Here is a 27,596-nt window from a genome sequence, read left to right on the forward strand (position 1 = left end):
CAAAATACAGGTAAGCACGGGCTTGGTTTTAAGCCACCTGTAAGAGCGCTCACGTGGAGCCTGTGCTGGAATGGGTCTGATTTGCTATGGCCAAAACAAACGCAAACAAGCCCACCTCTGACCCAGAATTTTCTCCAGGTAAAGGCTCTTGTTGTTCTTATGTGACCTGGTTCACTGAGATAAATTATTTTCCCATTCCTCCTAACAACAGCAAGCATGGTGCTGCGGCTCAGCTCCACATGCAGCACCCTGTCTGTGGTGCTTACAGGACGTGGCACCTCAGAAAAACAAACCAGCTCATTAGCAGCATCTGCGGGTCAGTCAAGCTTGTCCCAATCCAGGACGGGCTGTAATTAAACCCTGCCAATCATCCCTTCTGTCTTGGCAACCCCAGGCATAAATGCTGCGAAGTGTGGTAGATCTTTGGCTTAAAGGGCCATTTAGGCCCAATATGCCAAAACACTGGGGTTTAGGAAATTAAGCAAATAGAGTCTTTGCACGGCACAAAGCTTCGCAAAGTGTGCTCAGTTCATTCTCAATAGCCAAGGTGGGAGAAACATTTAAAGACACTTAAATACCTAAGATAGAATGGCATGAAATGCTTTTGCAGAAAGCAAGACCCCAACAGTTCAAGCAAGTTCTCTCAGCCTGCTCCAACAGTCCACTGCCTTCATGTGCCTCACCTCACATTCTGCCTGTGTTATTTACGGCCAGAATAATTTTATGACACCGTCTCGAGGCCCTGGTTCTCAAGAGACTCGCTACACACGCACTCGATTTCAATGTGGTTTGATTTCATAGAGCTAATCTGCAGCCCCTAAGTCTGTTCAGGGGGGCACTGCTGTTCAGCAGGCAGCTGCTGCTCACTCTGGGATTCTATGCAAGTATCAAAAATATGTAAGAACACTTTGAAAGCTGGGCATCGAATTTTAGAAAGTTTCCAAAGTTCAAAACCATCTATGAAAGACTGAAAAGTGCCCTATAGGAAAAATAGTTCTAGGTTACCATGTCCACAGATGCTTTAAAGAAAATTTCCCCTCAAAAACCAGAAAAACCCGTCTTAGAATAAATATAAAAATATTATCATTTAATAATATTCTGTATTCCTGCGGTATAATGATGATAAATAATGGCTTAAGAATACAAAACTCAGCACAGTGTTCTTAAAACCTGAGTCTGCAAGCAGGCTGGACAAGGGAAGTCTCTGGGTTTCTTTCCCCTCCTGTACTTAAAAAATAAAGACAGCAAATTTCTTTGAACTTACATCATTCAAGCCCGTTATTTTCCATAGGGCTAAACTGGCCTTTTAAATTCTTTAAGCTTGGCATTGTATGAAAGCAGATATCAAATATTCAGAGAGCTCAATTTAGAAAGATCATTTTTCTGAGGCTGAGCCTTTCTGAAGAGCTTCCTGCAGCACTCCAGACAATGCCTCAAACAGCCACTCCCACCAGGCTGAGGTCACTTAACCTTGCCAGGCCATGTTTTTGGAGGCATCAGGCCAAAGGGAGGTACGGGTCCATTGGAAAGTTGGGAAATGTACAGGGTGTGAGGTGCCAGAGAATCCGACTGCTGCAAACGATGAAAATTTGCTAATATTAACCTGTTTTGCACAATGAGTGCTTGAGAGCCACGTCTTGTTCACTTGTGAAAAACTACAGTGTCACCCGTGTGGTCCTTTGTCACTGCCTTTCATCAAAATCTACTTCTTCATGTCAAAATCCGAGTTCACAAAAGCCAGTGAAGAGATGCCCCGTGAGAATTAACTGGGGTGTACAGAGAGCCTCTGTGAAATGCATCTCCGGTCAGTGGCAAAGCTCAAGGCTGAAGCACCCACTGCTGCTATATTTCGTTTTACTCACTATTTCTAGAGTACCCAGCAAATGCAGCCTGAACACAGAACTGCAGGACCTTCTCCTTCACATGTTCAAGGCAGGAGAAGGTTTGCTCCTTCCTCCCCAAGCCTTGCCACACCACTCGTAGCTACAGAGGGGCTGCTTGGGTCAGCACCAGCTCAGTGCCTGCGCTAAGACAGCAGCTTTTCCAACAGGGCTTCAAATTCAGTTGTTTTATTTGCACCCTAACAAGTCTCTCATGCTGCCTCACAGCTGGATCCTTGCTCTTGCAGGTGAATGAGTTAGTGTAGGAAGTGAAGGGAAGCCACTGGTCCCAGCAGGGGCACTGGGAGTCCAGTCCTACCTGCCAGGCCAGAAGAATCATAATGCAAAAGAAATAAAAAATTTGGTTATTCATTCAGAAGAAGGCCATAACAGAATGGTCTGGGTTGGAAGGGCGCTTAAAAGATCATCCAGTTCCAACCCACCTGCCATGGTGCCAGGGACACCTTTCACTAGACCAGGTGGCTCAGAGCCCCATCCAACCTGGCCTTGAACACTTCCAAGGATGAGGCATCCACAGCTCTGAGGAACCTGTTCAAGTGTCTTCTCACCCTTGCGGTAAAGAATTTCTTCCATATATCTGACCTAACCCTGCTGTACCTGCAATATCCTTGGCTAAAGAGCAACACTGGATTTTATTATTTACTGCTTATTAAGCATTGCTTACCCCAAGCTTGCTGTAAAATCAGAGAACACCAAAAGCACATGGTCAGCTTAGACAAAACATTGACCCTCTGCCTTCATGCACTATGGAGCTAGGAAGATGTCCTATTTTATGCCACATGATTTTCCATGAAGTTAGGAAGCACAACTAACACAGAGGGCTTTAAGAGCTTAAGCACGTTACAATAGTTGCATTAGATGTATTTTAAATACCTTTTCCAGTGCTTCTCTGTCAGCCAGCTCCTGCACAGCCAAAAGCTTGATACTGTAAGAAAAAACAGAGAGAAAAAGAGAACTAATCACTCCACTGCAAGCATTACAGAAATCGAAGTAAGAGCAGAATTGAAACTCACTTTTTATCTTCTTTCTTGACAAAAGAAATACAAGAAATGCTCAGGATAAAACACACCAAAGCAAGAGAGACAGTGTCACTTTGTTTGCTTTGAATTAGTTATCACAAGCAGATTTTTTGGTTTCCAAATTACAAGCACATCTGAATTTGTCTTACAGAGAAACTGCATTAATCATTACTTTTGTAATATCCCAAGTTAACACCAAAGGATCTTCTGAATGACAAACACAGAAGAATATTCTAGACATTTCTATCAGTTGTAGTCAGCTTTGTTCCTCAGTGTCAACAGGTTTCTACGAGTCCCAAAACAGCCATTCCCATGGATTTACAATGTTATATATGAGGTGCAGTAATTAAGACAACCCAGCTCAAGAAATTTGAGGGAGAGATGACAGAAATGTGCACCACTGTTTAAAAGTGGGGTAGAAAGATAATCCACAATTATTTTTCTTGTAATGCCCTTTACTACTCAGTCCCAAATTTCTTCACCTACTGAATCTTTCTTCTGCACACTGAATTTCATTCACTTCAACAAGGTTATGAGAGTTACTCAAGCAGGATTCTACACCTGTATTGCAACTCCACATGCTCACTTCCCTTACCCATCTTAAACCCAGTCACTTAATATATTATCCTTGGACTCCAGAGGATAATTTCCTTTACCCAGGGATACGAAAACATTTGCATGGCAGAAGAAGAATCAAATGATGCATATAAATATTGTTTAAGTTATTCTCACCACCCTGCACACAGACACAGTAAAAATCCAGTATAGTTAAAAGCTCATATTCAAGAAGGTGTGAATAGTCCACACAGAAGTCTGCCAAAGGATATAACACAAAAAGTTTTATTAGCCTTTCAGAACCCCAGAGCAATATTGCATAACTCTTGAACATCCACTGGCACCTTATATGCTAATTATGTACATCCATCCTGCAACAGCAGCTGGCAAAGCACAGCTGTAGTCCTGTCCTTCTACGGCATTCCACTGCAGGTATTCACAGCCTAATCCCTAAACACCAATGTGCCTTCACTTTAATGGACTTCTAGCTTTCAGTGTCTTCAAGGCATCATAAAAAGCCTATATCCAATGAATTATAAAATAGCCACAGACAATACATTTCTAGTCTGTAGAGACTATTACTACTAAGACAGAGACGGTGGAGATGGTTCAGAAAACAGTGGGATAATCAGGAAAATGAAAAAGGTATTCCATTAAAGCCCAACCACTATGGTAGCAGGGGACATGTGATTTGGGGTTATGGTTTGGTAAACACACTAGGCTGCACACAAGCATTCAGCTGAACTGGAAGGCACCGAGGGAAAGTACAAAACCAACAATACCAAGGTATTTTTAATCATAATTTTCCTTGTAATTCAGCCAGCATGCAAAATAAAGATGGGATGGGCAACAAGCAAAGAAGGCACCTCCATTTAAAAAACACTGAAATACTGTGTCCAACTCAGAAGGAGCCTCAGCTGATGCACCTTGGAGAAGAATGTCCAACAACCCAGGCAGTATCAATGCAGCCACAGTCAAGATCTGTCTCTGAACTCAGGAGCCACCTCTTCATTTTGGATGACTCACCTCTGTTGCAGTGCACTTGAGAAAAACACGGGACAGGTGAGAGGGAGGTAGGCTAACACACACACGGATGCATTCAGGCTGCCCACTGCCAGCTGGGCTGCTGCAAGGGGGGCTTCAAGTCTGCATGTACATGAGCTGCAGGTATGCAAATTACTTTTGTCTTTTTCTTTTTGAAGCTAGAGACTTTTTGATTACTTAATCAAATAAATCAAGGCTGCAGATGCTTCAAACAATTGACTGATTTATTTCTAGAACATTATTTGTGAATTATCTGACACTCAATAGCTGCAGAAGAAAGATGCAGACTGCCCCAAAAGCAAGTACCACTTTCACTAAAGATCATCATCTCACTGTAAAAACCTTCCTTCCTTCCCATTTATACCTGTAAAGCCCCACAAGAAGTTTTTCAACTGGTGTGTGTTTATTTAAAACAAGTAATACAGTTACACAGAAGCAAGTAACAAAACAGGAAGCAGGAATCATTTATTTTATTTCATTATATTATGGAAATGCTGTACCCTTGTTCAGAGGTGAAGAATCCATACAAAGGGTTTACATTTTGCAGAGATACTGCATATGCAGGGTCAGAATCAAATCTCAATTCAAAGTTGCTACATGATTTGCAGCAACACTGGTTTGATTCCTGGAGAGAAAAAGACTTCCTCTGCTCTTACAAATTGAGATATCAATGTTTGCCCAGTATTTTACTCTTTTCTCCTCAGGTGACACCTGAAAATACCTCAGGTATTTTTTCTTGGTTAAAAGGAATCCACAAGTGCAAGTATCAGCCTTTATACAACCAGCTGCAAGATCCTTCTTTCCTCAAAGCACCATCACAGATGCTGTCTCTGTCCACGGGATTACAGTCCACTACCTGGAACATTGTTCTTAATAACCAATTATTTACTGCTATTGCTTCTAGCAGTTCCAAGCAACATTAGTATGTGCTACTTGATGCAATGTCAGCCTGGAAATGCAGCTTCTTTCAAGGCTGCTGCTTTGGGCATTTGATGCTTCAAAAAGAAATGAGGCTGTTTATTTAGGCACTACATCAGCAATCTTAAAACCACTGAGAGCAGCTCATAACTTCATTTGCTGTTTGTAGCTTTTGTGTTCACCAAGGATTTCAGAGTAGATGGGAATACAGTCAGTAACTGAGGGGAGGAGTAGGGGGGAAGTAAGTCTCCAATAAAAAAAATCTCAAATTAAATGCAAATAGAGTTACCAAAAGCCAATGCTGGAGCACAAGCTCTTGCAGTCTACAATACAACACTTAAGTATCCTGTTTATATATACCCTTGGCATTATTTCTTTCATCTTCACCCGTGTTGTGCAAACACTAACTCATGAATAAAGTCATAGAAAAATCCTATTTCCCCAAGAAACCTTATGGCTCCTGAAGAGGTTGCTCTAACCTACCAGCTTTAAAATATACTGGTTAAGAAAGCTGTAATATGAGTAACCATACTGAAAATGGCTCTGCTCGAATCTGAAACTCTATTAAAAATACTCACTGACTGAATTACTTACATGATCTATTTAAACAAAGCTATTGAAATTAATATCCTGGCACCCCAGGCACACTCAAAATACTTGAAAACATGCAGTGATCAGGATGAAGGACTCTCCTCCAGCAATGAAAATACGCAAACATGATGTGCTGTCAAGGAAACACATGACTCCCTCTTTTTTTTGGCCATGGGTGACGCACAGCATTCTCCTCTAAGGGAATTCCTTTTGGTTTCCAGAAGATTAGTCACAGTGCTGAGCAAACGCCTATAGCTACAGCACATTTCTACACCTCAGGGTATCATTGCAATCCTTTCCTCAAAGTCTTCCTACTTAAAAACAAGTAGCATTGGGTTTCTCTTTCTAATCCCACATACCCAGGAGTAATTTAAATCTTTGGCAGTCTTTTGCAACGCTGTGAACTTGCAGATAGGTCCCTTGCTGGCTGGTGCATTCCTGTTCACCATGAGCCATCATGACCGCGGTTAATTCGCGCTGAGCTTCACTTCCCAGCTTGAATTCACGTTGCCCACAAAATCCTATCTACTCTTGCAGTGGGGAATGTTGGGGTTTTCCTAAGAACCACTAGAGGGTCATCTGCCTGCAAACCAGTGAACCTATGGCTCTGCAGCAAGGCACATGGGATAGACCAAGACTGCCGCACAAGGCAGATCCCAGATCCATCCATGGAGAATGCACCTGAGGTCTTCACCTGAGGAAGAGAAGCTGCTTCCTCCAAAACTAGCTTGAAGGGTGCTTTAGGGGTAGAAAGATTTTTAGAATTACAGTCAGTTTCTGGACCACCCGCGCACAGAACTAGAACTGCAGCCACTATGGACACAGGTCACCTGGCTGCCATGAGCAAGAGAGAGGGTCCCCAGTGCAGAGCATTGATGAGCACAGTGACCTCTCTGCTGAGCTGAGCACAGCGTGGAACTGAGGCTTCCATTCAGTGCAGAACCCAGCAATTTTGAGGAAAAGGGAAAGAGGAGAAAGTGAGGAAAATGTAAAGCATTAAGTTCAGCAACCAGAGACTCAGTGAAGTGTTTAAGCCAACGCTTGGCCTCACAACGGTGTCCTACAAAAGCTCAATTACATACCTTTGCTCGAGGCCTGAGTTTTTCCAAAAACCTCATACTTTCTACCAGCCAGCGCATAAGCCTGAAGTTAACAACATTGAGAAATGCCATTTGACTTCTCTTGCTTTTCTGCCTCCTTCTTCAGCATACAGCTATACCAAATCTTGCTTCAGCTAGACTCAAAGACATTATTATGAATAGCCCATGCAAAAACCACTCAATCTCAAAGTTGTCATTTCAAACAACATTAAATAATTCCTTTCTCCCTCCCTTTTAGTCTACAAACTCTTCCTCTTTGTTCTTGAGATAAGATCCCACAAACATATTATGGCCCACAGGAAAGTATTATGGATCACTTACATATCTAAGAGTAGAGCGTGAGTGCGTGTAACTAAGTGCTTAATGACAGACGCACGTGTGACTTAGTTAACAAAAAGAACAGGACAAAACCACTTGGGCCACCAAATTTGTACACCAAAACTGTATTTGTAAATCTGTCCAAACAGCCTTACTCATAAATCTATTCTGCTCTAAGAGATGGGCACAAAACATGAGAGTTGGACTAAAAAAAGAAAAAAAAAAATGCAGCTGAGCTGTGCTAGTGGTACCTGGTACCTGGGAGGGAGCACTCCCCATCAGCTGCCTGCTGTCCCTATCCCTCATCTTGGTCTCCAGCTCTGCTGCTGAAATCAATGCTCATCACCCTTCACACTGCAGCCCCTCTTTTTCCTTTGGCATTTGCTGGATGACAGAGTGAGTAACAGTAAGGATGGGGAAGCTACCCACATGTGTATGTGTTCCCTGTGAGGGCTGTGGTGGTCCCCACTGCCTCAGCTGTCAACAGCCTGAGGGTAAGGGCTGTGATTAACTGTTTTCTAATTGTTTTAAGTATAGCCAGATGCTTAGGCATCAAAAATGACACATGCTGCTTTGGGAAATACATGGAGAGTGGGGAAAGGTAACAGCCCAAAAATGACAAACATGGAAAACCCCAGATCTTGTGGCTTAAACAAATGTGGGAAGAGGTGGTGGGGGTGGTGTGTATGGGGGGGAGTGTTGTTTGGCTGTTTGTTTTAACTGTAGAGCTGCTGCTGGAGTTGTCCCTTGCTGCTAATGCCTAATGGGACCCAAGACTTCTCTTCCTGGCTCTGTCTGCCGCTGTGATGATTACCTAGCACAAGAGTAGGTGAAAGAACAGCAGGCTCCCACCAATAGCATGGCAAACTGTTTAACACACTGAGATGATGGGGCACCAAGTCTGAGCATCCTGGGGCTGCAGAGGGATCTGTGCCACTCCTTTTTTGGGGCTGCCCACACTGACCAGGGCAACGGATCACCTAAGTGGGGTGCCTTTATAGTGAAGGAGCAACCTTTAAGACTTTCATCAATGCATGCACTGTAAAAAAACCATTTTTGCTGGCATATCCCATTTACAAAGTTGTCTTTCCCCCTCAAGAAGACCCTGTTCACTCACACCCCCATAAAAATAAAAGCAGCAGGAGGAAAGAAAAGCAAGCTCAATGACTTTCAGCCTTGCACACTTCCTCCATTTAGCCCTATGAAGTTGGATGAAGAAAAAAACCCCCAGTTTCTCCTTTTCCAATAAAAGCATCTGCATCTTCTCAATCACTCCTCAAATGGAAGGAAAAACGGTGTCCACTGCCACATCTTAACAGCTGCTGGAAGCTACCAGAGAGTTTATGCAGTAAGCTGATGGGCTTGGATGGGAACACCATGCCATATTGCTTTGGGACTAACTGCCAGCTAATGACACAACAAAATACATCGGAAGATTCTCAGGAAAAAATGTTATCTACAGTAAGAAGAAATTATGATAAAATCAAGGAGCTGCATTTCCTACATATTAAATGTATTTATATCTATCTATACATAGATAGATATAGATACACATAAAACAGATAATATCTGTGTTATATATAATTTTTAAAACATTCATACATATACACAACTACATATAGATTAATTTATTTAGGGCTACTTTTTTTGCAGCTTCCTCATTGGGATGAAAGCGGACATTCTTCAATGTCTAGTCATTGCTCATCTGCCTGCAGCATGGTCTGAAACCAAAAAGGAGATCAAGGCACTGCAGCTGGAAAGGGAACCAAGAGTAAATGGAAGGAGCAGGGAAGCTGAAATCCATCAAGCAAATTGGCAATGTAGTGCAGGCCACACAAACACTCCCACCCTGATGTTTGCATTCATGGATCCTATTACATTATGTGAGTGATTGAAGTATTTGTCATGGGGAGAAAGGAAACTGTAATGGAACTAGAAGAGGGAAAACATGAATTATGGATGGTTACTACTGAGAGCTGAAGGGGGAGAACAGCAGCATTACAAGGCAGGAGGCAATTGAAATAGTTCATTTCTTTCCTTTCCTATTTCAGTGGTTCCCTGGGTTCAGGGATGCTCTCTACTTGCTGTCCTCTGTCCTAAACTTGTAGCAAAGCCATCATTTTGCAGGACCTGTGAACTTTGCACTGAGGATCTGATTTATGTTCAGCTGATGCTGTGGTTTCAGTGCAGCTGTATCATTGCAGGAACAGAACGATGATTCATAAACTCTGGGCATTGTGTATTGCCAATGCACGAGAGCAAAACCAAAAAGGTTGCAAGAACAGCAAACTTCTTCCTAGAATTCTGGAAGGGAATAAAACATGCTCACAATGACCCAAACCACAACCAACTGCAGAAATCATGTGAATGCCCATGTATAATGAGATCTGGAAGCCTTGTTGACCACCTCCTTGGAAACACCCAACCCAAGCTATTTCCAAATGGATGAAATCCATGCTGCTGTGCATACAGACTTTCACTACATCAGTAAGCAGAGCAGGTCACGCTCAGCAAAATTAAGAGGGGAACTCCTCAAAACTCACAGAATCTCTGTGATGCTAAGGAAACATCACTCTTGTCCATCTTCCCAGAAAAGGTGTCTCCTGAGCTGTGAGGCAGTGATGCTTTTTCAGGACACTTGTCCAAATTCTGGGGGTTCTACAGTAGACAGGGGGTTAGGAGCAACAGGGAGGCATCCTATTCACCTCTTTCTCCACACAGAGGATCAGATCTTGGGCATAACTCTTTCCTTTTTTTAGGTAAGGGGGAAGAAGACAGGACATCATTTCTACTTGTATGAAGTCTCCCTGAAGATTCCCTCAAACTTTTACATTAGAGGAAGTCACACAGGGCTCATCCTTTGGATGCATGCAACACACACATAAATACTGTCCTTTCTTTCATTATTAGGTTCACAAATCTGCATTTGAGGTACAGAGTACTGAAGACTCAAGCACAGTGCTAACTGTACTTATTAGAAACTCTTGACTAAGTTAGAGCCCATCCTATGGCCTTTTCTTTTGATATCCTGCTATTTCACTGTCCTTCTCCAATTCTGTCTCAGCAAACTGGTGCAATGCCAAGAGAGTGGCAGCGTTTAGAAAAGTAAAAAAGTCAGGGAAGACTTCCAAGGTCCTGAGAAGAAATGCTGGTTATTAAGGGCTGGGATACACTGCACTTGATTGAACAGAATCAAAGCTGATTCCTAAGAGGCAAAGGTTAATTAGGCAAATGGCTCAAAAGGATCAATCTGTTCCAACCCATTATTTGTTGATTTTTTTTTTTTTCATTTTAAAAGAGAGTTTAAAACAGACTAGGCAGCTGAAAGTATGTCCCAAATTCCCAAACGCATGAGATGAAACCACAAAAGGCCTGGGACTGCCAGTAACATATTGACTCCAGAGTAGTAGTCTAATGAATAAAGAAGCAGTAAATCAAATACCTATATTAAATTATACTAAACACAGCAATCTTGTCCATACATAAATATTAACAGCGACCAGGTACATGCAGGGGCAATGCAGCCAAACTCCCAAAGTCATTCAAAACTGACGGTGACAGTCCAGCAGGCTTCTCTGTCACCACTTCCACCTCCATCTTCACTGGTTGCTCCTGTGACAAACACTTCACTACATGATAATTCAGGCAACAGAAGCGAGTACTACTGCAAGTGGTACGTGTGTATATATGTGTGTTATATTTATGCACGAAAAATTACACCAGTTGTTGCAACTCACTTCTGACAGACGGCAAACCAAAATCAGTTGCCTGTATTAAAAAAAAAGAGGGGGGGGAGCTGGCTTTGAGTTTAATTCATATAATGAGAAAATGCATTTTTCTTCCTCAGTATTTAATTTCTTACTATATTTATCTAAGAGCAATAATGTCTTCATTCAAACCAGTTCACCTTACGCTCAGTGGTTTTGAAGTTGGGCAAAACCCTCTGTATAGTGTCCACAGTAGTAGGATTTTATTTTTTAGTTTTTCAAAAGAAGCCTGTTCCTCTGCAGGAAGAGAAAGACTCACAGAGAATGTTGTGTTTGTGACAACATTGATTTCTTCTGAGTCATTAAAACTGGACATGAACAACATTTAACTTGCACTAAATTATTCAAATCTGTCCAACAAGGGAGGAGACCAAGACTGAAAACAAAAATTTAGAAGGTCATAAAAATCAAAGGTGACTTAGAGCTTCCAAATACAGGCATTATGTTATAGTGTACGCAGTCTCTGGCATTTGGCTCTTTTTCTGGATTTTCTGAATCACTCCCTGCTGGGGTAGAGTCTTAGTTCCAGAAACAGCACCTTCTCCCACCCAATCCTGCCCTACTGCAGCAGTGGAAAAACTGAGTAGTCGCTAGTTAAATTAAATGGATATGCTTGGGAAAGGGCACACCACCACACTACCATTCTGCCATGAATTACAAGGCTACCAGCAAAATTATGGGGCCTTGGGAGGCAAAGTGATTTACAGGGACTCTACTTAAAAAATATACCTCTGTGTCCCTGCAAAATAAAATGTGACTTGAAATAGCCTGCTTCCCTTTCTCCATTAGGAATGTGAACCATATGCTATCAAGCCCTTATGTGAAAGCTCATCATGGCCCCTTATTCAGCCTCAGAAACTTAAGGCAGTATTACTCTGCCATACATGCACAGCCTTGTCTCAGAGAAATGAATTTACACAGATAAAATAATTACAAAGGAATATAGTGAAAGTCAGTTTGTTTTGTAAAATACTCGCTCAAGAGCAATGCTGAAGTTTTATGGTAGTACAACCACGATCAGCTGGTGACATCTGAGCGCCACCAAGATTTAGCCTGGTGTTGTGCAAAGAGCATTGAAGCTTCCTGGCTGAATCTGGATGTAGAACTCTGAAGTTTTTTACAGCACACTTAAGAAAGAGATTGACCCTCAAGAGCTGGCTCCTGCTTCGAAGAGGCTGGCAGAGTGCCACAGCCATTGTGCATTTCATATGAGCATCTTTTGCAGAAGACTTTGTGCCAAACTGGAATTGTTTAAGTGATGGAGGATGCTAAATACCAGGTATTAAAACAGAAGGACGTGCACAAGAAATGCTCCAAGAGACACTATGAAATCACTGAGGAGAGGCACTGTGACGGGGGAAAAGGAGCACTACAGAAACCAAGAGCAATGCTTTGGTCAAGTGCACTTTTCTCCATGGCTCTTTCATGAGCAGCTTATGTTGTCTTACAAATTTAAGGACATTTTGACAAAAAGGCTATAATGAAGTGCATCATTATAACAGGTAGAAAACAAAGCAGAAACTATATTAGCAGACGGCCTGTATTTTAAGGACTTCCCACTCTGTGGCCAAAAGCCAGCCCACTCGTATTCCTGGAGTGGAGCTTGGGAAGCTGGTGACAAGACCTTGACACCACTGCTCTGCAGGGGCAAGGGGCAGGCATCCAAAGACTTTGTCAAGGTGACTGAGACCTTGCTGCCATGAGAGGGGGAAAGTGTGAGTTTAACAAGATAACACTCACGCATTACTACTCCAACAAAAGTCTCCAGTGCAGGCCTAGCCTAATACTATCGAGCCTGCATGTCAACAGAGTGGAGCATCAGTCAGCACAGTCGTGTGCTGCTCCACACACAGGAATGGTGTCAGGACCCACCGCCAACAACTGGGTTGCTCTCTTTACAGCATCTATCCCATATGGTAAAGGGGAGGTCGCAATAGATGAGAATTCCTCAAAACTGTCACTCAGCTAGCCCACTTGAAGGTTACTGAAAACAGAACAACCCAAGCTTTGAATGAATATGAACATTCATCCTCCTAAAACTGAGGTCAACTGCACAATCCAAAACACGCAGTGAAGAAATGGAAAACTGTGAAAAGAAGCAGGCCAGAGAGAGCAAAGGCACATAACTCAAGTTCTGCATATCAGTGAAGATGACACTCCTCTGTCTTGCATGCTCCCAAGTCTTTAAATGTCAGAAAAGCCACAGAAGACAACTTAGCCTTCTCACAGTCTTCACCACTATTTACAAGTGGCGTTGATGTCAAGCCATAAAGAATTTTGTTTACACTGATGCAACACTCTCAGGTTGCCAGAAATGCAAAGAATATTGTAGTCAGAAAACAACAGCCAATTCTGAGGTTGCATCTGCAAGAGCCCACAGAAAGCACAAATTAGGTAAGAAAATTACCTGTTAAATAAGGGTAAGAAGTTAAAAGCCTTTTTTCCAAGAGCTAATTACAAAAGTATCCTATCAGCTTGTTCTACAACATCACACGATATTGCGTTAGAAAAGGGAATTTGGCTTATGGGGCATTTGAAGTGCTATCTATACAACTTTAACCCAAATAACAGACCAGATGGTCTTTCTATCAGTCCAATTGTTTTGTACTTCAGTAATGACTTCGAAGTGTGCTGAGGGTTACGTGAAGCTTAAGCCTCCAGTTAGCCAAAAGCCACAACTGCATATAGCCTTTGCTCTGAGTATCAGAGTGACACAGAAAGGTTTTGATTTAAACCTCCACGGGATGCATCACATAACTGTAACTCTAATCCAGGAGCAAATGTAATCTGTCCTCAGTTCTCAAAGTCAGAAAAACTGGCTGAGTCGACACTCTCCCAGCCAACAGCTGTCCTCAAACCAGCCTCTGCTCAGTTTGCTGGCAGAGATACACCAAGCAGAAGGGACAGACCACTCAAAAAGGAAGTATAAGCAACATAAACATGCAGCCGAGCAGACTGGCCTATTTCCACAGGCTGCTACCATTCACTTTTGCTACTGCATCCCAGGAAATTCCTTGAGACTGTGTGTGGCAAAGAGAAGAATCCTCTACCAACCAAATCCTGTGTGCCTGTCTCTACCAGTACTACAGTACCACAAACACAGGAACATTGGTCAAAAGAGACCAAATTTGATGCAGCAGTGTCCTCAACACGGGGCTATCATGAGGTCAGCTGTAGCTTCACCCAGCTGAGTCTTGCAAGCCTCTACAACACTACGACACTATGACCTTGGGATAACATCTTCCAGTGCTGCACCAGCTTCTGAGTGAGGAAGCTTCTTAAAATGTCTGTTATGAAGACCCCAAATGAACCAACTGCCCACTTGTACTAAAGCAGGGGGTTATTTTACCTGCACTGCTGGGCTATGGGCTTCTATTTGAGCTTCACAGGGCTTTGTTGACACAGCTGAGTTTCTTCAGGATCTTCTGGATTCAAGGGCTACCATCTGCCACAGTGGCCACTCCCTCAAATTACACACTGTTATAGAGCATATTAACTTATTACTCATCATAAAGGATAATTATCCTGTGTGGCAAATACATACTGCCACAATGGTCTTTGTTGGCAAAGGAAGAGGCTTATCTGCCTAGATACAGGGGTCAAGTAATGTTTTCTTTCCCCCCCCCAACAGCAGCTTGTGCCAGATTCCTTGCAGGGTGGAGCAAGACACACAGTAAAGAAGGCAAAGGGCTTCTCCGCTTTCCCTGCTGCTCTCATCTCACGTAATGGGATGCCACCACTGTCCATATAAGCATCTCACCTGGTGGTTCCCAGGCTTTCTGGGCTGCAGCCTGCTGTCAAGATTGAAGCTGCCCTCCACAGCAGATGACACGCTGTTGTGAAATATTTGACCAAAAGATACACAAAAGGGATGTCTCATCAACAATGAGACCACAGTCAAATCAGTCGCACCTCGGGAATGAGGTAGGTGAAAAGGAACTAATCCTTTATTTGAGCTTCTGCCTAGGTCTTAAACTCTGTGTAATTTTCTGGCATGGGTTTATTAATGTGCCATATTGAAAGTTTCCTTGAAGAAAGCACAGCAGAAGGTTTTTCCCCTTGTTCTATAATGTGCTTAGAAAATAGCACAGTTGAGTTACTTTACATGCACTTATCACAGCAGCCTCTTTGTTCTAGTATCTTATGACTTTGAGATCAGGACAAACTTCATAGTTAAGGAGTCTCATTAAAGTGATCTATTTCTCCTACAGAAGCAGAAAAATCTTAAGTTTCTGTCACAGCAGTTATCACTGAGAATTTTAAACTGTGGAATACTTGGATATGTGGAACAGCAAGTTTCAAACCAAGGGTGTTATATGGGTACACACACAGAAGCTCGTATCGCCTGCAATAACTGGTACTGTCACAAAAGCAGATCTTTTGGTCGATGTCTGCAGAAACACTGCATACAGCAGCCTGCCTAGTAAATGCTTCCCTGCAGCTGAGGACAGTGCACAGGAGCACGACAGCTCATAGTTTCTCCTCAGTCCTAAGGAAAAGCCATGTGCTATAGAAGCTCAAGAAGAATGCCATCAAAGTGGAGCCTCCTGAAACTCCAGGTGAATGGGCAGGACAGCAACAAAGCCAGGACCCCATGTAATTTCTAGAGCAATTCCTGCAATTTCAAGGGCATGAGTCATGACTTTATGGCAAATAGAACCACTGCATTTGACAGAGAATTTAAAAAAAAAAGCAAACAAATGAGCATTAGTGTCAGTCTTCAAGTGCTCAGATTTGAGAAGGAGTAGTGCAGCACAGCTGAACAAGGTCAGGCAGAGCAGCATCATGCTGAAACACAACAGCACTGCTCCCAGAGCCAGCACCATGACCATGCTGGCCACATCCACCCTCCTGGGGTGGTCGTATGGCAGGGTTCTGTCTCCCTCAATGGGCAGCAGGACTGACCAAATGCCAGAGGTGAACCAGGAAACCTCTCCCCACACCATGTTCCTACCACACAGCAGCTCTCCTGCCTGTGTAATTTAAAGCTAATGTCTTCATACACCATTCCCTGTGGACTTACCCTGCTTTACAGAGGCAGCAGGTGGTGATGCCCCAAGCAGCCAGGGCATAGTCTGGCTGTCTCTTGCAACTGCAGACAACGTGGTCTGAGCAGTCACCACTCCTGCTCAGTGAGCTGTATTCAGCAGCTGTTTAAGTGAAGCCAATTTACTTGGCAGACAAGAAGCTCCCAGATTAACCTGGATCAGCTCTGGATGCTGAGGAAGAGTAACAAGCAGCTAGCAGGAGATCTCAGGAACACGTGCTGCCTCTTCAGGGATCAGAATGTGCCTGAAGCCACAGAGAAGTGATGGCACTCATCCAGCATCGTGTCAGAGATGGAGGTGGGACAGACCCAGAGTGGCTACAGTTCCCAGCCATAGGCTACTCCACTTAGACCACCTCACTTTTTAGTTCCCCATGTAGACATTTTACAGTGCAGGGAAGCACACACATTATATAAGTGCTAATTATATAGTGCACAGGGCTCCTACTTCCGACTTAAGGGCAGCATTAATGCATTATTCATTACTTCAGCATTTACTCTTCGCTGTTTGGATCATTCCCCTGATTTTTGTAGTAGCCCCCCTTCCTCCTCCCCTCCCCCCCCCCCCATTTAGTCAAATAGCTCCTAGCTATAATTTTGATTACAAATTGCAAGCACTGGTTTGTGGAGGATTAATTATGGAGGTGGAGGCAGAGGAAAAACCTGGAGGACGACAAGCAGTAGTTTAGAAGCACAGGACAGCAACAGGAAGCGTCAGAGTCTTCTTCTCAGCAAGGCCCTGTTAAGCAACAGAAGTCCTAGGCTGCCTCTTTCTCAAAGGGCATCAAATAAATCCCCAAACACCGAACAGCTGCAGCTTAATCTTAAATGGCCATATGCTATTTAAAAAATAAGCCAAAATAAACAAAAATTCAAACCAAAAGCAGAGCACCTAAGAAACCACAAAGGCTGGGAGGATGGAAAGGGTCATTAATTTTATTTTAAAGCTCTCAGTAAACACTGATGCCTGCAAATTGTCACAACTGCTGCAGTACACAGCCAGTGTGCAGCTATGTAACCAGTTACTATAGAAAGTTGTAGAAATGACTATTACATAAATTGCAGAGGACTGCATCCAGGGAGGAATTCTATTTAATCAGCCTGCTAGTATCCACGAAGAAAAAAAAGGACAGATTTAAGGTCTAAAGAAAGGAGGACTTGTCATATCTGCTTTACCAGATGCATAATAGTGGACAACGAACACGATTCTGCTGTGTCAGCTCTGTCACCAAAGGTTTTTCTTTAGAGAGGGTACAGATAAACTTAAAAGCAAAATCCCGAATCCTTCTAATTTTAAAAGACTGTGAGCTTGTTGGGGATTTAAAAAAAAAAAAAATCTTTTTAAAGCTCTTCAAAGAGCCATGGAAAGGAGATTTTGTTAAACACATGATTCTCAGCATCTTCTTATTTGTGCTACACAGCGTACGAAGGACAAAGATTTAAGGTGCTCTGCCTGTGAGTAGATGCAGCCTGCCATGAGCTGCAGCAGCGTGCATTCCCTGAACTGAAGTAACCCTGCACAGGCAGGGATCCAGCCAGACATCTTAGGGGTTACTAGGATTCATACTGAAAGAGGAGAAACACTGACTCTCACTCTCTCTCACTCATAAAAATTGCCAAAGGCAGATGTCTCCACGTGCTTAAATTCAGTCGGATAGTATATGGTTGGGATTGCGTTGCCACAGGATTGAATAAGAGGAAGTTCTCTTATCTCCCCTGGTTAAGCAAAAACAACATGTCTTTTCTGCTTTACAGAGAAAAGAGAAAAATAGCACACACACCACACAGCCTCTGTACTACTGTACGGGCAAGAAGTTCCTGATGTTATGCAAGTCCTAGCAGTGTAAGAAAGGTTATTAGCGTTTACTGAACTTTTAATAGGGTATAACTCTAGCATACCTGCACAGCATCAGAAAGGTGATTTCATTCCTTTTCCTGTTTATTGCTCCATGACTGAAGGCTCAGAAAGGAGAAGGGATTTGGAGGCAGAAGCCATTTACCAATTCCCCTTTCCATTCACCTTGGCTAAGAATTCCAGTTTTTTGCAGATGTGCAGCACACGTTAAGGGTACTGAAGCTTCCAGACACATTAATCACTTCAGTGGGACAGATTCTGGTTTGCAGTCCAGGTGGCCAGGATACCCAGCAAGAAGGAAAGCCTCCACATGTTCTCCTGATGAAGGTGAGTCCATGGAACAGGATCTTGGAAGGCACAGTCCCCCCATCGGGTTGGCTCCTCTCATGCATGGTGCCAATTAGGCACCTGGGGCTTCCTGAATCTTAATCTACAGCTGAACTGCCTGTGATCCCTTAGATGCTCACCAACTTCACTAGCTTAAGCAATAAAATACTAAGCAAATGATAACCCTAACTGTGACATACACATATAAGCCGGTAAGGAAAATCACAACTGCTCTCCCTGTGCCTGAAACCCCAATACTCAGGAAAAGACTGGCCATGTCACAGATGATGAAAAGAAAGGGGGTACGGCAGCATTCAGTCACTTCACTGAATAAAAAATCTGAATGCAAGATGGCAGTTTTGGCATCTCAATAAGGTCACTGTGAAGCAGCACCATCCTTGGAGATAGGAGCATGAGGAAAGAAAAAGTGAGTCCTAATGGAGCAAAGAGGTAGGACAGGTCTCTGGGTGACACCGTAGGTCATAGCCAACCTCATACTGAGTCCACAGGATGCTCAGCAAGGCAATGATGGCAAGAATGAGTGGTCCCGCTTGGACAGTGCCAGATGCATAAATGACCGTGTAGTGACACAGGAGGATGAGGAAAGAAGCAGTACCCTTGGGGAAGAAAGGCTTCAGAGGCTGCAATCGTGCCTTCCTCTTTTAGGACAACATCAGGAGGAGATGACAACATATGTAACATATCTCAAGACATAAGCACAGAGAAAAATGCTAAGTACAGCCTTCCCAGAAAAGGAGGGTAGAAGAAGGGAGCAGAAAGGAGAATTTTAAATGGCCCTTCTCCTCTTCGGAGAAAAGCACAAGTAGTTCAGGCAAAAAAATGACACATTTTAGTAGTCAGCATGGCCAGAAAAAGAGTCTGAGCTACCACTGGAACAGATCTTCAGCAGTGATGCTCCTCCCTTCATTAAAAGGGCTGGATGCCAGGGTGCTCTTCCCAGAGCCTGGATCTCTACAAAACCTCCCACCAGCTGAAGTTTGCTGACCACACAAGAGGAGTGGGCATGCACAGGCAGCAAGCAGCCAATGGCACAACTTCTGCCTATGCAAGGAAATCCAGGATCCTGGATACCAGTTGCTACTTCATGAGAGTCAAAAACAACTCAGCTTTTTTCCAGCCTTGTAAGAAGCCATTATCCCTGTGCATACACGGTAATGACAGTGGAGTTTCTGCGCAGTCACAGAACACCCAAATGAATGCTCATTGCCCTGACACACAGCAAAAGAGCCAGAACCAGAGAATCTGTTCTGATGAGCAAGCAGGGACAACTTGTGCGTGCACAGATACAAAGACAGCGTGCAAAGGGAGTTTGGTTACACTATGAGGAGAAGCCAACACTTTGCTGGAATCAGTCTGTCCCCCCTCTCTGGCAGGAAAACATGAATTAGTCAACAATGCCACAAACCACCACACCACCAGCTTTGCACTGAAAAAATCTCTCACGAGGCAAACCATCTGATTTCCTAAGTCAGCAGAGACAGCATGCTGGACTTCTGATTTCCTCTCTCCCCTACTCCCAACCCAAAACACAATAATGCCTTAAAGCCTTCTTTCAAGAGGGGAAATACCCATCGTGTCTACAGGATGTGAGAGGTGAAAGAGATGCGGGTTAGCTGGAGGAGGTGCAGCAATGTGTCTCTGACTGCTGTGCCCCTTACGTCATACCAGGACGTGACCCAAAGCTCACAGCGGCAAACCATAGAATCATAGAAACATTTAGGTTGGAAAAGACCTCTGAGATCACCAGCTCCAACCATTAATCTGACACCAACAAGCCCACCACTAGACCATGTCCCTAAGCACCACATCTACACGTCTTTTAAATACCTCCAGGGTTGGCCTGACCACTTCCCTTGTTAGCCTATTCCAACACTTGGCAACCCTTTCAACGAAGAAATTTTTCCTAATATACAATCTAGGAACATGCATATCATTGTGGGATCTGGCTGTGGAGCATTCTATCCACCTCCCATTTTAGCTGTCCTATCTCCCAGGAACACAGCCTCTTCTAGAGGACATGGCTCTAAGGGATGAAAGCAAAAAGCGTGAGATTACAGATCACAACAGATCTGCAAAATTTCTAAATGTAGCTCTAAGTTAACCCTGCTATTTTTTGTAGAAATGATCTTCACCATTTTTGAATGTTCAAAAGAGGAAAAACTGGAAAGCTAGAGCCTAACACTGCAAAGGAGGCTCCAACATCTATACAGCATTGATTTAGGGATCCTACTCACGCCGGCTGGTGCTCATGGTTATAGATATTTCCAGGTTCTTGTCATTAGGGGAAACCCTGAAAAAACCCCAAACTTTCAAACTCTGTGTACAAACTCGTCTAGCACACCTCTGTGTACCACAGACCACAGCTTTCATTCAATCCCAGTTCCCCTCTCCTCAAATATCTCTTTTAGCACTCCAAATACACACAGCTAATAACATCAGAAGGAACAGCAGAGCGAACAGCAGCACAGCCATATGTACCAGGAGAAGTTTTAACTTCACCTGAGCTTCTGACCTGCTAGAAGGCAGGAAAAGGTGATGTAACTTAGCTGGAATAAATTTCCTTTACCTCCTTTACTTCCTCTGTCTCCTTGGGCCTGTGAATGCCTTGAGAGCTGTGCAAAGCCTTCTGGACCAGCACCTTCAGGTATCAGGTGGGTTGACCTCAAGGCCACCATCTTATAAATGATACAATCCAAACCTCCAAGGTCAAATCCCTGCACTGAAAGACGTCCTTGTAAAGACATCTGAATATACCTATTTATTCATTACCTTGTTCTCTCTCTCTCTACTTGTATCTGGGTTTGGGAAGAAAAAAAGCCCGTTCAGTAGAAAGCACCCTCCTCCCTGTCCCATTAACCTGCTTTTAGTTCCCCAGGCTACCAGCACACAAAAAGAAACAGCAAACCAGTTGTGAATCATCCTCTGAGCAACTGCAGGAAGGGGGATGGGGGGACAGCATTTCTTCCTGCTGAAACCCAGCCCCACCAGTGTTAAACATTTGTGTTCCTTGTTGGCAGGCCAGCAAGCAGATAAATGGAGCACGGCCACAAGCCAGCCTGCCTAGCCAGGCATCCTCACTAACCACCACAGAGCCAAAGGCTCGTCCCACCATCACACCATGTAGCCACCCTCCACCTTGGCTCATCGCTAATTCAGGGTTACGTTATTCCCATGAACTGCCGCTTGTGCTCCCGCATGGAAAGCCAACCAGGGAACATGCTAGCCTTCCGAAAAACCATATTCTATGAGAAGGAGGGGATTAGGAGGGAACAATGTCAGAGTGTCTTCAGTGAGCTGGAAGCAATCCCAGCTTTTAGCTGCACAATGACATGCAGGAAGGAGTTTTGAAAGCTTCCCCGTCACAGAGGACTCCTGCGTGCCAGGCTTGGAGACGTCTGGACATAAGAATGGCCTTTACAGCATAAGGATGCAAGAGGACTACAGAGCCCCACATGCAGACCAGCCCTGGCCAAGCAGGGAATGGTGGATCAAGCTTAGCTTTTCCTTTCTTGGCACTGGGTGCTAATTGTGTAGCCCAGATCCTTAACCTTATTTAGGTCAGGGGCTTCAGCACAAAACAGTCTTAGAAACACCAGACTTCTGTGGGAATGAGAAAGTCTGCTTGTCCAGACTCAGAGCTCTCAAAATATTGGAGCTGAAGTGTAAATGTATCTTGGAAAGGGATGACAGGAAATCATGCTTGATGGGATCCACATAGTGGTGCAAAATTATGTCTCATGCAGCTTTTGGTATGATTTGCAGGTTTTGTAACAAGCTCCAAGGCAAACTCCCAACAAGCTCCAAGGCAAACAAGATCTAAACAAACTACATGCATGAAACAGGATTATGTGGGTGCACATGAAGACGTTCCCCAGAGGTTCTCCCTGATACCCTGGCCATCCACTGCGATGCCACACATGCCTTCAGTTTGCCATTGATCTTCTCAAACCTGAACACCCCAAAAACAGTGGAGAAACAGTGAAGCTGGCAGTGCAGATGCCCCCAGGGAGCGGGAGCGAGAACATTGAATGCTGAACCCTGGAGACAATTTTATTGGATTCAATAGTGGACATAAAGCAACATAAACAGGGCACCAGTGATTCTTTTCAATGGTATTTACAACCTGCAGGTCTACAAAGTCCATGGAGGAGAATTATAAACCTTTTACAATGTTGATCCCACACCTATTTCTTGATTATTCTGAGGATGAAGTAATCATTGCTCCATGGAAAGCATTCCAGATTATTTGAAGAGGTGTGCCTCACACAGACTTTGTTAGTATGACTGCCTCCTAAAGTTGTGCTATAAAAACAACCTATAAAAACAATCAAACCAGTAATTTAATACCTATGGACAATAACACAGTACTAAAATATATCTTGCCATTCATTGCACCCATAAGGCAAAATGCCAGTATGGAAAACAGGACATAAAAATAGGGTGACAGGGAAACATGCAGAAGCGTTTGACTGGGTGAAGCATTCAGGACGATGAAAACAAGGCATAATCGAACTGTCCAAAATTTAACCACCAATTCAATGGGAAAAAACTTCTAGATTTGACAGTATTTCCAACAGCATCCCAGTTTTGAGGAATAGACCTGGGAGGTCTATTGAAACTTGAGCGAAGCATAGGGAATAATAAAAATGAAAGCAACAATCTCTGTGCTCTTTGTGGATGGTGGATTCAAGCTGCTGTGTGACCCTTGCTCCTTGATAACACGAAACTGGCCTGCAGCAGATAAATACACAAGGAAATCTCAGCTCCAGAAGAACTGAAGTTTTTAGACCATCATAATTAAATTCCTGGTGAAAAATGCACTTAGGTATGAGTTAAGAGCATACACACACTTCATGCTGGTCTGGCTGTAGACTCCAAAACATCCCACTAAGCACTCTAAAAACTGGGGCATAGGGAACCTTGCGTAGGCAACTCAGGCTTTCTCCTACTAATACCAGGGATTAGCCAAATCAAATTGGCACTGATGACAAATGACACTGCCGTGACGAAGCTGATATTCCTCCAGTACTTTCTATTTTTAAGATATATTCTGAACAGCGTGCTGCGCTGAAGAGCTGCTAGACAAAAAGATTCTTCTGATATAAATTCATCAGTCTCTCCTCACAGAGCTGACATCTCCAGACACTATCTTCAGGAAGATAAGATGCATATGGAAGAGGAACCGTAAACTGTCAATGCAGCATGCACCCGCACAGCATGCTCAGATAGGAGAAACATACCGAGCACTCACGCTGCCAAGTGCCTAAGGTACATACAAACTCCTTTTAAACAACTGCTCTGGGAAGTTAAAAATAATTCCATGTCCAACACACCAGGAAGTTAACAAGTTATTTTTTGGCAGAGGTTTTAGGACCTCTGAGGGTAAGAAATAGAAAATAAAAATACTTTTTTCCTTTAAAGCAATGGTACTAGAGCCTCCTCTAATTGCAAGAATTCCTAACACCCCCTGACATAAAAGGTGAGGCTGTAGTTTTCGGGAAGCTTTTGCCTGAAACTTGATATATCTTAAAAGGTACTGATTTTCAAACTGCCTGGCAAGAGGCCCCAGCAGAGAAAGAAATGCTGCAGCACATCTTGGAGCTAGAAGATGGCATTAGAATGATTTGGGAGAAGTATCACAGATGATCCAAGGAAACTGAAGTCCTTAGCCTTGTAGGTGAGAGATGATATCATTCAACCCTCATGGTGTGGAAAGCAAGGGCTTGATTAAGAAGCACTTGACATAACTGTAAGTGCTCAAGGTATGGCAAGACAAAAAGCCAAGTGAAACCAGTGAAAAGGCTTTAGATTCAGTAGAGGTGGAAAGAGGACATGGAAAGGGGGGTCATGTTCAGGTTGCAAGAGCAAGCTTCAAAGACAAGATAGGAGCAAGTTTATGACGCAATTTCCTTTCAACCGATGGACAATCAATATACACATATCTGCCCAGTTTCTTACTTTCAGTTTCTTACTTTCAGTTTCTTTTTGCCAAATTCCAGTGCTCAGCTGGGTAATATAGGTCACCATCACCCTTGCATACAGCTCCTCAAAAAATCTGCTGTTCACACACATACACACAAAAAAAAAAAAAAGGGAAAAAATTGATAGGGAAGCAAGTCAAACCACATCCAAGTCCAAGTGCTCTCAGTTTAAAATAGAAATGGGAAACACCACATGCTTGAAGGTGGCTTTTGCACAGCTTCCATCCAGCAGCAATGCTTTCAGAACTTTCACTGACAACAGCTCAGAGTTGATTGACACTGTTGAAATATCTATCTATATCTACATCCATAAGCTGATGACTGAAACTTCATCTCATCCTTTAAGCCATGGCCTCCTTTTGTGCTGCTTGGCACTAGAGAACTCAGAAGCAATTAAAACAAGACATTGTGGGGGTTTTTTGGTAACCAATTGGTAATCTTCACCAAGAGATCCCTCTGGGATGTGTTGGAAGTACCTCTGTGCTGCCAGCAGTACCAACCCCTTTGCCCTCACCCAGGCCACATGCTGTTCCTTGCTCAATGTCGTGCTTTCGGGAGAGCGGCCAGCATGGAGGGCAGTGGGCAGGGCTGGTAGTGTCCATTGATTATGAAAGGGGACTGTAAACACAGCTAGAGATAAGGGAAAGAGCTGTACAAAGCAGGAAAATATAGACAGAGAGATAACCAAATATTGCACTGTCATTGCTGCCAGGATCATAGGAAAATGTGGGCAGGCCAGAATAAAGGTTGCAAAGGGTAGTCAGGTACCACTGCAGCATTTTCTTGACAATAGCATTTATTTTAGCTCTTTATTCAGCAGCAGCTCTGGTGTTTTGTGTATGGGGGCAGAATCTCTTGCAGACACAGTGTACTTCCTCTCCTATGTATTGTGGTGCTGTTACGTGCCTCACCACCATCAGCCCCACACATCACAAGAAGGGAACAACTCAAAGATTTCCCTAAGGCAATCCTTATGGAAAGGGACCCCATTGTTGCCTCCAGTGGAAGAGCAATATCCGCCTATGTTAGCTTAAGATGGGATTACCACTGGAAATTTCCTGCCCTATTAGAAAAGCAGACTGTTTTAAAACAAGTCATACGAGTGTTCCCAGCTGAGACTATCCTCCCTGACAGGGGTTCACACTATTCCATATTTCTGTCTGCTTAAAAGCAGAAAAAAAGAGGAGTAAGGTCATCATTTTACATTCTACAGGCAGTAGGTTTGACAGCAAACCCGTAGAACTTGCCTTGCATGTATGAAAGAAAACCTTGCCTGACAGTTCATTTTTCAACACCAAATTAAGACCTGCTTTTGACGCAACACCCTGCAATTCAGTGGCATTGAGACGGAACCACACTTGGTCTTATTTAAATAGAATAAATAAAGAAACCAAATATAAGGTTTCTGAGTTAACATCCAGTGTGTATCCAAAAGCACACTGCTTCCAGTTCGGCAGAAAGGTGGCTAGCTTTTACTCCAGCCAAGCCTGAGCAAGAGAGGGTGGGCACTGACCAGCAATTACCTCAAGCGAGCCTGGAGCAAGCCCTTGGCAGCCGAGCGCCTGCGCCTCCGCACCCGCAGGGCTGTGACCGATAGAGCGACATGGAAGCGGAGGGGAACAACGGAGCTATAAATATCAGGGAGTCAAAGGATAAGTCTGAAGGCAAAAGCAACAGCCTCTTTATTCCCCCCTCCTTGTGAAGCAGAGGGAACAGCAGTTCTGCAGGACTGGCGTGCAGCAAGCACAAGGGATTTAGGGCAGGGAGGCTGCCACCGCCTCACACAGCCAAAGCAGAGTTATCAATTAGCTGTTCAGTAACCCATTAAAAACCCGTTCAGCTGTGAATGGCTTGGACAGCTGTTGCAGCTAAATTTGCACAGGAGCTCAAGCACGTTACCTGAAACACCTATAAAAACAGGGAAAAAAATAGCCATGCAGAAGGAAATTTTCCAGTTCCTCCTCTTTATCCGTATCCATAAGCCTACAGTGAGAACTGCTCCCAGGTATAGCTTTGCCCATTGGGATGTTCTCCACAAAGAGCAGAAGGGCATTACTGTGCTCTCCCCCCAACTCCATGACAGACACAGGGACAGAACAGACAGACAGACAGCCTGCATAGCCATGAGGCTCCCTTTCAGACAGCCTCAGTCAGAGGGATTCCAATCCATTCCACACAAGCAGGCTGCATTGATTCCCCTGCACTCACAGTGCATCTACTAACCACTGTGTTCTCAGCCATCCTCAGCACACACGACAATATAATCCCAAATGAATTTTTCCATAGGAATTAACTGTTTTTAAACTATATCTTTATACACAGTTGAACTTCTGGAACGTGCATGCACATGGGGCATATGCAGGTAAACTTATTTCTCTTACTCACTGGCCTCTAATAATTTTACCACAGGCACTGAAAATAACAGCTTGGTGCTGCTGCCGGGTTCCTTCCTGCACAAACCCCAGCAGCAGGGTTAGAAAGGAGGTCAGCAGCACTGAGCCTCTCCAACAGTGACCGAGTAGTTTAAAACATTCATGCCATTTGAAAATGCCACATGGTCTGATCAGGACACGGATATGCTGTATATGCCAGGGGTGAGATGAAACAGTTAATTGACAGAAAATATCCTTTTTTACCACAGGTACGTATTTTTCCAGTTCCTCCTCTTCATCTGTATCCATAAGCCTATGGAGAGAACTGCTCCCTTCATATTTATCTACCACTGATATGATGCCCACCCTGGTCTCGGCACCTTACAAGGCATTTCAGAATCTGTTGTGGAGCACCCAGGCCTGAGATGAGGGAGAAGATCAACATGAGAAAGGAGATCTCTGGTAGGTCTCACCCTCCCCTCAGCAAAGCCATCATGCACTTTTATCCTCTGATAAATCAATGGGGATCGCCAGCTATTGCTCAAACAAAGCACAGTACCTCTGTAAAATAATAATGAAAAAAATCTGGAAGTGAAGAAGCTACTGAGTTCCTATTTTTAAGCACTGTTATTATTAATGTGCCATGGTTCTTGTCTCCATTAGCACACCATATAATAGTGTTGAGAAATTACTGCAGCATATTGTAATTATTTCAGTAAGGACACTGTGCTTCCATCTGTCAGCTTACACTTGCATCACAATGAAGAACAATGCGGCTTA

At 43.7% G+C, this 27,596-nt stretch overlaps 1 protein-coding gene across 1 annotated transcript in view; it reads right to left on the reverse strand.

Moving 5' to 3' along the window:
* EEPD1 (endonuclease/exonuclease/phosphatase family domain containing 1) overlaps window positions 1-27,596 on the reverse strand; it is a 62,940-nt gene that overhangs the window by 26,476 nt on the left and 8,868 nt on the right. Inside the window, exon 2 of the mRNA XM_042043003.1 lies at window positions 2,775-2,826. Coding sequence (XP_041898937.1) covers window positions 2,775-2,826 — 52 coding nt within the window. The remainder of the gene's footprint in view (window positions 1-2,774; window positions 2,827-27,596) is intronic.

The sequence above is a fragment of the Corvus kubaryi genome, unplaced genomic scaffold (genome assembly GCF_017639235.1).
Source record: "Corvus kubaryi isolate FWS band 111438036 unplaced genomic scaffold, C.kubaryi_AGA036_p1.0 37398, whole genome shotgun sequence".
Taxonomy (NCBI): domain Eukaryota; kingdom Metazoa; phylum Chordata; class Aves; order Passeriformes; family Corvidae; genus Corvus; species Corvus kubaryi.